Here is a 13342-nt window from a genome sequence, read left to right as displayed (position 1 = left end):
ACATTAACAGATGAATAGATAAAGAAATTGTGGAATATATATCTGTATCTATGCACACACACAGTGGAATATTATTCAGCCTTAAAAATAAGGAAATCCTGCCATTTGTGACAATGATGTGGGTAAACTTAGAAGACATTATGTTAAGTGAAATAAGTCAGACACAGAATGACAAATATTGCTTGATATCACTTATATGTGGAATCTAAAAAAGTCCAATTGAGAAATAGAATAAAATGGTGGTTGTTTGGAGCTGGAGGGTGGAAGAAATGGAGGGATATCAGTCAAAGGATACAAACTTTCAGTTATAAGATGAAAAAGTTCCAAGGATATAACTAACATACAGGATGGTAACTATAGTTAATCAATGTATTATGTACTTGGAATTTGCTAAGAGAGTAGACCGTAAATGTTCTCATTCACAGACACACAAAATGGTAACTATGTCAGGTGATGGACATGTTAATTAACTCAGTTGTGGGTATCCTTGCACAAGGTATATTTATGTCAAAATATCACTTTCTATACTTTAACTATATATAATGTCTTATTTGTCATACTTTAATAAAGCTTCAATAAAAAATAAAATGATATTAAGCTTCCAAAAAAGAAATTAGAATTTAGTCCCCAACTTAAGTGACATCTCACAAAACTGTTGACCTCTGTCCTAGGTAGGACTCACAATTTTGCAAGATGAATGACCAAAGCAAAAGTCATCACAGGGTCACCAAAAGGGCTGCATGGATTAGTTATAGAAAACAAGGCAAGGGTCAAGCACATAACCTAGCAATATTATTTTTTATCTTTCATTAAGCAGTGAAAAGTCTCTTATAAATGAAATTTTACTTGAGAAAGGCAATACATGATACAGATGAGCAGAGCTGCTTGGTCTGAAACAGGAGTGTGGGTGTTAGGAGTCAGCCTCCTGCTAACTTAACCCCCATCTTAATGTCCTGCTTCCATCCCTAACCCAGGGGATTCTCTGGAGTCCTGAGGATTATCTGTAATCTTTTTCATATGATAAAAAAGGCACCTGAGGGATAGGGCCCTGTCTTCTTTCCTGTCCTGTGATGCTCCATCTGCTATATGGAATTCCTCCTCTCTTTCCTTGCATCTACCTGTTGAAGGCCCATTAAGATCCCATTCAAATCTCACCTCCACTAAGGTATTTCCTCAGGACAATATTGATCTTTCCTGTTGTAGATGATCAGTGCTTCTATTACAGCTGCAGGGATTGCACATCTCAGATATTCTGGGACAATCCCAATTTTTGATATTAGATCCTGATATGCTCTTGGATTTCATTTACTTGCCAGATCACATGTCAATTTTTGCTTTTGAAAATATGGTTTTCAAATGATTTATTGACAGTCTAGAACACATAAAGCAAATATTATGCACTTATATTAACTACCTCATTTAACTATTACAAAAACTCTGCAAGGTAGGTATGTGTTGGTCCTCCTTTTGTGATGAAGGAGCTGAGGCTACCCAGCTAGTAAGTGACTAAGTTGGGATCTACCCAGACCCAAGCTCTTTCTCTTATGCCACTCTGCCTCCTAACGGCGCTTTGCAGTGTTTGTCTGCATATCTAGGAAGTTTATTCTGGTAAATAATGAATAAATACGTGCTCAATTGCTTAGAATTGAAAACATGAGGAAAGTACATATGAATTTATCTAGGCTGTGAATGGAAATATTTCCCTTTCTTGCTCGTATGAATCAGAAAAGACCTTTAGACATATTTAGTGCCATCTTAGCTCCTCTGGTGGTTGAAAAGCAAAGTGAATCCACTGGAATTTTCATTTTTCTGGCAGTATGTGGGTAAGGAAACTGGCACAACAGATACTTCTCTGGGATTTGTCATGTCTAAGCCATGTTGGATTATCAGAACACAGTCTGGGATCAGTTCTACTCTGTTGCGACCTTCCCTTGGCATCCTACATTACTCCTGGGAGACATAATATTGGGCTATTGTGGACCAAAACAAAACAAAGTGGCTGGCTATTACCAATGCTGCCTGATATCTAGGAGTCCTGCTACCTGGCTGTGCTTATAAGGAGAGGAGCAGGGGAGCAGCTCCTGAGAGCATCTGTAGAAGACAGGACAGGGGAAAGGAACTGTCCAACAAAATGGAGAAGGAGCCATTAAGCTCCTTCCTGCTGTGCTATCTTCCTGGTGTCCAAAGCATAGTGTAAGTGCATTGTGAGGTGTTCAAGGGCCATGATGTTCTGGTATTTGTGCCTACAGAGAAAACTCTCCTGAGTACCTACCAGGTGAAAAGTGTTGTGCTAAGATAGCGGGGGATACAGAGTTGATTATGACACAATATTGCACATCAAGGTTCTTAGAATCTAATATTAAATATTACTAGAAACTAGAAAAAACTAAATGCTGTCATTAAAGAGTTTTTAGGATGAATCTGTACTTCATACCATATACAAAAACCAATTCCTCATGGATTGTGGATTTAAATGTGAAAGGTCCAACTTTAAAACTATTGGGAGGAAATACGACTTTAAGATAGGAAAGAATTTCTTAAAGCACAAATATGCAAATGACACAGAATATTGACATATTTGATTACACAAAAATTAGGAATTTGATTTCATCAAAAGGGATAATAGAGAAAGGAAAAACAGATTCTGCAAACTGAGAAAAGGCATTTGCAACACATATTACCAACAAAAATTCAATATCTACCAGGTTTAAAAATCAATAAGGAAAGAACAACAAAAAGTGAGCAAGCATCAACATACATATCACAGAAGAGGAATATGAATGACTCAAACATGAAAAGATGTTCATTAGTAATCAGAAAGTAAATTAAAACCATAATGATACACTACTTCATATCTACCATAGTAATAGAAATTTAATATCAATTTTATTTCAAATGTTGACAAGGATATAAAACAACAGGGACTCATATATTGCACAGAGAAGTAGACAAAATGGTACAAACACTTAGTACGAAAATTTTCTGACACTATTTTGCAAATTTGATGTTGCTCAGACACCAAGATTCATCAAATCTACTCCTAGGAATATGCCTGAGAGAAAATCTTGCACGTGTATACCAGAAGGTCTTTAAAAGAATGTCCATAACAGCATTGTTTTTCATAGTGAAAAAACTGGAAACTACTCTAATGACCATCAACAGGAAAATGGATAAATTAATATCCATATAATAGAAAACTATGCAGTAGTAAAGATGAATAAACTACAGTAATACATATTAACAAGGGTAATTTTCACAAACTATGTTGAGCTATAAAAAATTAAGAAAGTACAATGTCTATAAAGTTTTAAAAAAAGTTATGCTAAACAATAAATTATTGAGGGATGTAGCCACATGCAATAAACCACAAAGAAAAGCAAAGGAATGATAAACACAGAATTCAGTAATGGAGTTCCTTCTGGGAGGTAATGGGGTGCGAGGGAAGAGACACAGGGAAGGCTTCAAATATACTGGCTTTGTTCTATTGCTTACGGTGATTAGTAGTTGCATGGGCACTTATTTATGATTGCTGTTTAAACTGTACACGTAGAGTCCATAATCTCTTTTCTACTTTGACATAAAAATATAGCCAAAAATGTGCTGTTGAAGTATTAATGAGAAAGGACTTCACGTGAATCGGGGGTGGGGGGGAGTGGGAAGTGAGAGCCTTCGTGGTGTAGTCAGGACTGGTCCCTGAAAGATGAGTGGGGTTTTGGGAATAGAAATGGACAGAGAGAGGAAATTCCACCTGGGAAGAACAGGATGAGGAAAGACACAAAAGTGTGAAATGGCACTGTGTGTCCTGGAAGGTAACAGCAATGGCTGGAGTATATAAATTGGGGAAACAGAATAGCATATAAGGATGGAAAATTGCATTGGGCCAGGCTGTAAAAGGCTTTTAAATTTTTTTTTTAAACTTGTGAACATATTTAGATCTTGTCCTGCAAGCAAAGGCAGGCTGTTGAAGACTTTTGAGGAAACAAGTGATTTGATTACACCTATGATTTAGGAATATAATTTTGGTAGTTGCATGAAGCATGAATGGGAGAAATTTGAGGCAGGTGGAACCCATCTGGCTACTGGAATAGTTCAGGATATCAAAGCTGAGGGTCTGTATTGTAACAGTGGCAATGGAATGCAGGGAGTGCATAATTTGGGAGCTGACTTACATTTCCTAAATGTATTAATACGTGTCCATTTCCAGAAAGACACAGATTGGAGCAAGGTGGACTGGTTTCCTTCAGGCCAGCCCCTGCTCAGGATCATGCACACTCCCGAGTTAAGCAGCTAACTGTGAGCACTGGCCCAGCAGCTTGCCCCTAGTCCCCTTTGATATAAGTACACCTCTCAGTTTCTTTCTCTTTCTGGAACCAGGAAGGCAATATTTGAAAATGACCTCTTTCCAATATTTATTAATCCTTCTTTTTACTTACTTATATCTGACTTTAACTTCCCTTTCTGGGCTGTCATTCATTCTTCTGGGCTTGTCATACACAAGCAAAGTAATGTGAATAGTTTGAAGAGTCTCTTTTCCTTCTGCAAGAGAATAGTATTGCTGATGCCATCCTAAAGACTAGTGGTATATTCATCCTATTGGCAGATAATTACACAAAGACATGAGACACTGAGACGGTGTAACAATAAGTTGTGGCTGGTTTGAAATGAAAAATGAGTGCCTTGGACATTCAGTAGGCAGTTGGAAATTCAGGTAGGCATTTAGGAGGACTATCAGTCCATCCCTCTTGGCCCCTCAAGCTTGATCAAATAATGAGACATAAGCCGGCCTTGGGGGTTGTGCTATTTTATACAGGATCAAGCAGAAGTGATGGATCCCAATATAGAAAATATATTTATTCCCTATTTGTATTATCTCCACTTGTGTTTACTGAAAAACAAGTATCTTGTCAAGGTGAACCATTCAGGAGTTAGATCTTTTCACCCTGGAGTAGGAGGCAGCAATATTCCACAGGCAGGAACAATGCCATTTCTGTGTTCAGTATAGAAGGTGCTAGGAAGCAGTCACAGGGATAGAAGGGGACATGGCCTCAAGATAGTGACTGCCAGCAAGGGCAACACTCTTGGGGCACCCCAAAGAAGAAATACGAATAACTTGAGACTCCCATTTAAGAATAGAGTACCTAGTTCTCAATATCTTTTTGAATCACTTTGTTGTGCAAACCAAATCAAGGATTCTGATCCTGGGTCAGAATCAAGGTGCATTTCATACCTCTTTTCTGATTAAAACAGAAAATGGTGGTTAACCCAGTGACCCTCTGCTCACCCGTCAGAAGAATGTTAGGTCTGGGGAAGAGATAGAATGACAACGGGTCTCAAGCAGATGGCAAATTTGCATGAACACTGCTTTGTAAAAATGAAGATAGAAGAAATTTTAATTTAGTCTCAGGTAAAGACAGAGAAATGATGGCTTGGTATAAAAGAGAAAACTACCCTCACAAGTCTTTCCCTCACTGAAGAGGCAAGTAAAATGTGTTCTTCAGATCACAGCAGTGGTTTGTAAATTTTCTCATTCTTTTCCATAGGCAAAAAACCCCCACAAAAAAACAAAAACCCAAACCCCCATGAATAATTAAAATCAAAGCCTCTCCTCACTTCTAATTTATTCAATTTCTTCTATGGCTTTCCGTGCCAAGATGCAATCCTAACACTAACCCTTTGATTCCTTACCAAACCTTTAACTAGCCCTCATGGGAAGCTGCTTTTGAAATGGTTCAAAGTTGGGCAACCAATAGAAGAAGAAACAGAGCCGAGAAATGGAGACCTCCCCACGTGGGATAATGAGCCCCTGAATAACTGACAATGGCGCTCCCCACAGCTCTCTCCTCTAATCAACACAACGCTCTCCCCTAGTCCTGAAAGTAACTCGTGTAACTCATTTAACACAGTGCTCATAGGTCAGATCTGAAAAGAAAAAGGTAATGGATTTGATCTTTGTGAGAGGTTTTTCTTTTCCCTCATAAAAGGGATGGAACAGAGCCAAATAAGAAAGGAAAAAATCCGAAGGACAATCTGAAGGATGATTCACAGTGATGGCTGGGAGACGACTGGGTTTCTGAGTGAAACCGGCTTCGATGACATGTGAAGGTGCACACTTTATGCAGACATGAGCTTTCTGGGTTGAATGAGTTTCAGCACCCAGAGGTGATGAAACATTGGGTGGATGATCTTTGCAATGCAGGGCCCATGAAAACGATCTACCCGAGCCCGTATGATTGCTTTATTTCTCCAGTCAGACTGCTTTATTTCCCTCTTGAGTACTTGTTATCTCTCTCCTCTCATGTTTCGATTCCATCAACCTCCTCAGCGCCTTTGTCTCCACTGACCTGGCGGGGCTTAGCTCTGCAGAGTTGGCATCTTCTGCCAAGCACTGGCTTCCCCATCATCTTGACTGCACTGCTTTCCTAACAGGCTCTGGCACACCTGTCTTGTAACCTTTATTCTGTCATGTTTTGCATACCCCGTGCTTTCGAAGTTCTTCATTATTTGCTGCTTGACCTTATTTTGCTTTATTTCCATTCGTACCTTGTCATCCGTGTTTGGTGATAGGGAGTTTATATACGAGGAAAACAAGTTTTGAAATGTCACACAGTTTAAGATTAAAAGTTTTTTTTTTTTTAAATGCCAGACACACTAGAGTTTTACATATAGGACCTCACTAATACTGCAAAATCTTAATTAAATGTACCCAAACAAAGGTGGTATGTTTACAGTGAGGCATTTTATAAAAATAGCTGACTGTGAGTTTAACTGAATTTGTCACATATATTCATATACTAAGTTTCCTATGAGATCCCACGTCCTGTTCATCAGGTGCCTTTGTGGCCACGTACTTGGTGAGCACAGGCAGTTAAGTTTCAGAGGTGGAAAACACACCTGCAGTGTTCTGTACTGTGAAGGCTTCTGTTTACATATTCATTGAGCAGTAAATATTTATCGAGTGCCTACCATGTGCACAGCATTGGGGAGCACAGCGCAACATGTTTCCTGCTCTCGCAGAGCTTATACCCTGGAGAGAGAGATTTCATAACACGATCAGACACATACATGCAAAATTAGCGCTGTGATGCCACAGTGGAGATGTGCCTGGTGCTGTGAGAACTAGCGACACACTCACATGACCTGAATGGAGAGACGTCTCCTCTGAGGATGTGCTGCTTGCGCTGTGATGAGAAGGAAGGGGAGGAGTTCACCAGCTGAAGAGGAGAGGGAAGAGCACCTTGGGGAGAGAGGGCAGCGTGTAGAAAAGCTCCCTGGGCGGGAGGAGGCTTGGTGAAGTATGAGACCGAGAGACCGTGTGGCAGGACAACTGAGACCGAGGGGGCTGTGTGAGATGAGCTAGGAGGGAGGCTGGGGCCAGCACATGGGGGGCCTGATAGATCAGATCAGGCCTTTTCTACCTTATCTGGGGGACCGTGGGGAGGCAAATACAGACTGATTTGTATTTCAAAGCTTTCATAGTCTCTTGAATACATGCTTACTTAAAAGATGTTTTCTGGGTCTCTGTGCTTACAGTGTCGAGTACAGTCAGCACCACATAATGTTTTGGTCAATGAGGGACTGCACATACAATGGTGGTCCCATGAGATTATAATACTGTATTTTTACTGTACTTTTCCTAGGTCTAGATATGTTTGGAGACACAAATACTTACCATTGTGTTACAGTTGCCTACAGTGTTCAGGACAGTACCATGCTGTACAGGTTTGTAGCCTGGCAGCAACAGGCTGTACCACCGAGCCTAGTGTGTACTAGGCTGCACCACCTAGGTCTGTGTAAGTCCACTCTACCGTGTTCACACAGTGATGAAATCACCTAATGGTGCATTTCTTAGAACTATCCCCATCGTTAAGTGATACATGGCTGTATTTTAATAGTAGTACAGGACTTAGGGCAAAGAAGGGGGTGGAAGAATAGAAGAAAATTCAGAAATATCGAGCTAGCCACTTTGCCTTTCCTGGAAAATATTATTTCTATTTTACAGATCAGTAAAATTGACTTTCTGTTAAATAACTTGCCGGATGAGAACAAGCTGTCATTTCACTAAGTGCTAGAGTTGACTCAATTGACCCTGCAGGCCAGGAGATGCTCTCTCTCCATCTCCCCTCGTAGGTGTGGGCCTGGAAAGCTGCCCAAGGAGACCTAATATTTGTTTGAGGTTATAGGGCAGGAATTTGTAACTTGTTCAGGTTGGAGCCAGACAGGCAGTGAGTTGCTGAGCCAGTATTTGAATATCAGGTCAGTTAGGCTCTTGCTCTTTTTACTATCCCCCATTTCCTTTCAAGGGAGAAAGACAATATGGAAAAAGGAAAGGGACCAAGATAGGAAGTAGACAATAAAGTTACTAAGACAGGTAGATTTTCCCCTCTAAGCAAGTCTTCAGGGTAAGGAAGAAAGTGAGTGAGCTTAAGAGAGCTGATCAGTGACATTATCTTAGATAAGTCAATTGAAAACAAATGAAGTGAATGCAAGTTATTCAACATGCGTCAATGACCAAAGGTGTCAAACTGAGACAGACCCACTAATGACAGTACCTCACTATCTTTACCCAACTTTTTTGCACTGGGAAATTCTGTGCTTGTGACAGTCTCTTGTTGTTAAGGGATTCAGCCTCACTGCTTTGTTTCTCTGGACCCAAGGGCATATTATTTCAAGACTGTACATCATGCCATTCAATCCCAGAGGTAGGATATGAGTAAGATATAAGCCTCCAGTTAGGCAGGCCTACACGTTTATGGCCCAGACATAGGAAGTAGAAACTATAAACGAAAAAGTTAAGTTAATTACACTAAAATTAAGATCTCTTTATCAAAGGTGTCATAAAGAAAGTGAAACTACAAGCCATAAACCGGGGTAAGATATTTGTGTCACATTAATTGATAAAAAACTACCACCAAGAATATATAAGCACTTCTAAAATCAATATGAAAAGAAGAAATATTCAACAAGAAATGAGGAAAAGATATATATAGGCATTTTTATTTAAGAGGGAATATGAAAGTCCAATAAACATAAGAAAAGATGAGGAAAATCATTTGTAATGAAGAAATGCAAACTCAAACCTAAAAGATGTGTCATTTTTCACCTACCAGAATGAGGGTTTAAAAATTTGAAATACAAATCTTTTGAGGATGTGTAGTAAAGAAAACTCTTTTACACTGCTGGTACGAGCACAACTTTGTACAAGCATTTAGGAAAATATTTTGATGTTAGTTAAGTTAAATGTGTGCCTTTCTAGGTATATAGTCTAGTCTAAAGAAAGTCTTGCATAGGTGCATCAGGAACATTTTACAAGATTGTATTAGCTACAGTAAACTGGAAACCCAAATGTCCAATGACAAGAAAAAATCTCAAATATCCATAGAATAGGAAAATAGGTAGCTATTATAGATTGTAGCATATTCATATAATGGAATAAATTAGATGGTGAAAATAAATGAACTATAGCTTCATGCACCAACTTGGATAAACTCATGTACATAAATTATAAAAAGCCAACCACAGGGAAGAACACGTACAGTATGATTCATTTATATAAAGTTTACAAAGTATGCAAAACTAAATGATCTAGTTGAGTGATACACACATAATGTGGTAACACTAGAAGAAATGTCAAGTGCTTCTTTATTTAGGATGGGGGTTCCTTCTGGGGGCTGGAGATTGGGAGGAGAATGGAATCACACTGTGGGTTCATGGGTGCTTGGATCATTGTTAGTATTTATACCTATTGCATATTTAGAAATATTTTTGTAAATGGTTTTATGTTTAATAAAAACTATACATAAAATAGAATACTTCTGTTTTGTAGTCACAGGCTAGTTATGTGTGGACCACAGAAGGAAAGAGGACAAATTCAAAAGAAGCTCATATCAGAGACTTTTGCTTTTCATTAAAAAAAAAAAAATATGGGTAAGTATGTTTTTTGCACATTGTTCAGTCTAACAAAATGTTTTAGGTCGTTCCAAAGCCCATTGTGGGCAGACTTTTATGTTACGTAAGTTTCAGAAAGAAGGTAAATCATTTTGTAAATAAGCTTATGCAATGCTAAGTAGGTATACACAAATGTTAACCAACTTTAAGATGCTGAAGTCATGAAATGATGTTTGTTTTTTATCATAAAAAATTTTAGGGAAATGGTAACTATATTACACTTGTATGAAAACAGGAAAATATTTTACCTTTTAAAGAGCAAACGAGCTCTTTTCAGCTTCTCTTTTGACTTGACTCTCAGATTTTTATTTAAGCACTTAGAACTATTATACTATTCCTTCCCTTTAAATGTCTCTTGATTTCTTACATTCTCTGCTTCACTGAGCTTTGCAAGTATATAATTTTTTATGTTCATTATTTCTTGCCTGTGTTTTCTATTTAGTTTCAGTTTTTAATTAGATTATATTCCTAAGAGCTTTGTACCAGAGATTTATTCATCACTTATGAAAATTTTATCCCTCTCAACTTTACTACATTATTTTGCAAACATAAAAACAGCCTTCTTTTGACAAACAGATCCAGTAATATTTTATAATAATTTATTATACTTTTCCTTAAAAATATGAATATCAATAGTATTTCTGTTATCATATCTGCCTTCTTGAGTGACTGAAGAACAATCAGACACAACAATTATATGTTTCTACTTACCATTCCCCTTATTTCCTGTATTTACAGATTGTATTTTGTTTTGTCTGTTTGACTTTTAATACATCAGTATTAATTGATGCTGAAAAACTAGTAATTAAAGTCAAAATTTGCTATTTTCCATTTGCTTTTTGATAAAATGAATACAGTAGTACTCCCTAGGATATGTTCCAAGGCCCCTAGTGGATCATGAAACCACAGATAAACTAACCCTATATACACTATGCTTTTCCCTATACATGCATAGCTATGATAAAGTTTAATTTATAAATTTAGCACAGTAAGAGGTCAACGATAACTAATAATAAATTAGAAGAATCATCACAATATGCTAGCATCACCACTCTTGTACTTTGGGGATTACTAAGTAAAATAGGGGTGACTTGAACACAACCACTGCAATAGCAAGACAGTTGATCTGACAGTTCAGAGGGCCGCTAAGTACCATCTATAGCGTGGATATGCTGGGCAGAGGGATGATTTCTGTTCTGGGCAGGACAAGATTTCACCATGCTACTCAGAACAGTGTGAAATTTAAAACTTATGAACTGTTTATTTCTGGAATTTTCCATTTAACATTTTTGGATTACAGTTGACCTTGGAAGGAGATGCACCCGGAGGGCTTCCTAAAACGCAGCCTGTTGATCCCATCCTAGAGTTTCTGATACAGTAGGTCTGGGTGGGCCTAGAGAATCTGTATTTCTAACAGGTTCCCAAGGGATGCTAATGCCAGGGACCATGCTGAGAACCACTGCTCTGGCTTAAATTCTGTAAGAAAGACAAATCTTTTTATGTAATGGTACTTCTCTCTTTGGCTTGGGAGTACCGTATATATCCAGCAGCAAGCCATTTAGACCTCTCTCTGTTTGGAACCCACAGAGACCACCTCTGTAGTCCACTGCGGGTCCCCATCTTCCCTTGCAGGGCTCTGGTCATTTCACTCATGGCCTTCATGTTGTGTTGATTTCACCTGCACTGCAAAGACTAACTTTACTTAACCACTTGTGAGCTGACTTTACAGTATGTTAAGGATGTGCTCTTCTGGTTTATAGGGAAGCCGTGGACCCAAGAAACCATGTGGAAGCCTTTCCCACAACCACAGCTAGACCAAGTAAGAGGAAACCAGTGTTGGATCAGGGCAGGGGCTGCCAGTCTCTGGAGTCAGCCTTGTCTGGGTTTATATTCCAACTTGGATATCTCACACGTGTCAAAGGATCGTAAGAGAAGGGAGAAACACAGACACAATATATATTCTTTATACTTTTGTACCATGGATAATTCCTTGACTTGGAAATGAGAACCATAGAAATGCAGACTTGGGGGTAGAAATAACAGATTCAACTTCCCAGAAACAATCGGTTAGTGAGGCTCAGCACAAGTATCTGAGATTCCAGAACCCAAAAGCCACAGTGTTTCTGTATTAATTTAAACAACAAGGAGGGAGGGCAAGAATAAATTCTAGATTTTATCTATGATAACAAGTAACCTTTATTATGTGCGTAGTAGTTGCCATTTTATAAGGGGGGAGAGACTGTCTATTGTTCTATTAATATATTGTTACCAAGTTTTGTTTTGTATCTTTAAATGAAGAATCAGTTACTCATCAATGAGTTACCTCAAAGTCATTATTAAACTAAAAATTCCACCCTAAACTTATATTCTAATCAGAAAATTTCTAACTGCTATCATTTTTAAGGACAACCTGAATCTAAGACACCTAATCCCCTTTTCTCCTAATGCTTCCATCTGCTCAATATCAAAGCCAAAAGACAAGTCAGCACAAAAGAAGTATTTTCAAAAAAACACAAAACCACTGACTAAAAAACATGGGAGGAAAAACATAAAACTAAAAATAAATCTCAAAAGATTCAACCTCAATGGAAACAGAACCATCAAACCATAGAAAGAATTATGGAGTAATAATGTCTCCATTTCAAGCTATTTCTTAGATTTCTTTGCTCTGCTCATTTTCTTTAGTTTGCTCTTTAGAAAAAATAACACTATACTGAGGTTTTTCAGTTGGAAGTTTATAAGCAGAAAAATGAGAGATATTGTAATTCTTAAATAGCATTTGGCCAAACCTTTAAACAACTGGGTCATGAAAGAAAAGGCAAAACCTGCATCAAGTCTGTTTGTTTGATAGTATGCTTCAGCACTCTTCTGAAGTCATAATGGATTTTTCTTTCAGAATTAAGCAATTCTATAAAAAAGAGACTGTTCTTACCCTCATCCTTCCATTCCTTATTGCTGGCCCATCTTCTGCCAATCTCAACACGTACAAATCCATTTTGTATTCCCTTCCTCCACGGATGCTGAATCCAAATCCTTTGGCTCCTTTCTCCATGTCCACAGTGAAATAATCAAAATCCTTTGGGGTTGGGGAGAAAATGGAATAGACAATTGCTTAATATCAGAGAAACTTCTGCAGCCAGTGTCCCTATTCTCCTCTCTTGTAGTTAATATATTCCAAATGACATGATGTTATAAGAAGTAATCTGACTTCATAAATTATTAGATGCAAGAAAAAATTCCAAAGGTTTGAGCAGATCAGAACACAGTTTACTTGGTCATCAAAAGAACTACTGTGTAGCTTATTTATTTTGGTATTCATTAGTTTACTTGGCAAACATGCAAATTATTGCATATAGGCTTGAATGACATTATCTCCTTTGAGTTTTCTCATTCACTG

General features: G+C 38.1%; 1 protein-coding gene across 2 annotated transcripts in view; it reads right to left on the bottom strand.

Annotated features, from left to right (window-relative positions):
• The window catches only part of MAGI2 (membrane associated guanylate kinase, WW and PDZ domain containing 2), a 1290578-nt gene that overhangs the window by 77269 nt on the left and 1199967 nt on the right, over positions 1 to 13342 (bottom strand). For both annotated transcript variants that reach the window (XM_069462132.1, XM_069462133.1), the window contains one exon: positions 12878 to 13021. In XM_069462132.1, coding sequence (XP_069318233.1) covers positions 12878 to 13021 — 144 coding nt within the window. The remainder of the gene's footprint in view (positions 1 to 12877; positions 13022 to 13342) is intronic.

This window comes from Eulemur rufifrons, chromosome 29 (genome assembly GCF_041146395.1).
Source record: "Eulemur rufifrons isolate Redbay chromosome 29, OSU_ERuf_1, whole genome shotgun sequence".
Lineage (NCBI taxonomy): Eukaryota > Metazoa > Chordata > Mammalia > Primates > Lemuridae > Eulemur > Eulemur rufifrons.
The sequence above is the reverse complement of the archived record's forward strand: the minus strand, read 5'-3'. Positions and strand labels throughout refer to the sequence as shown.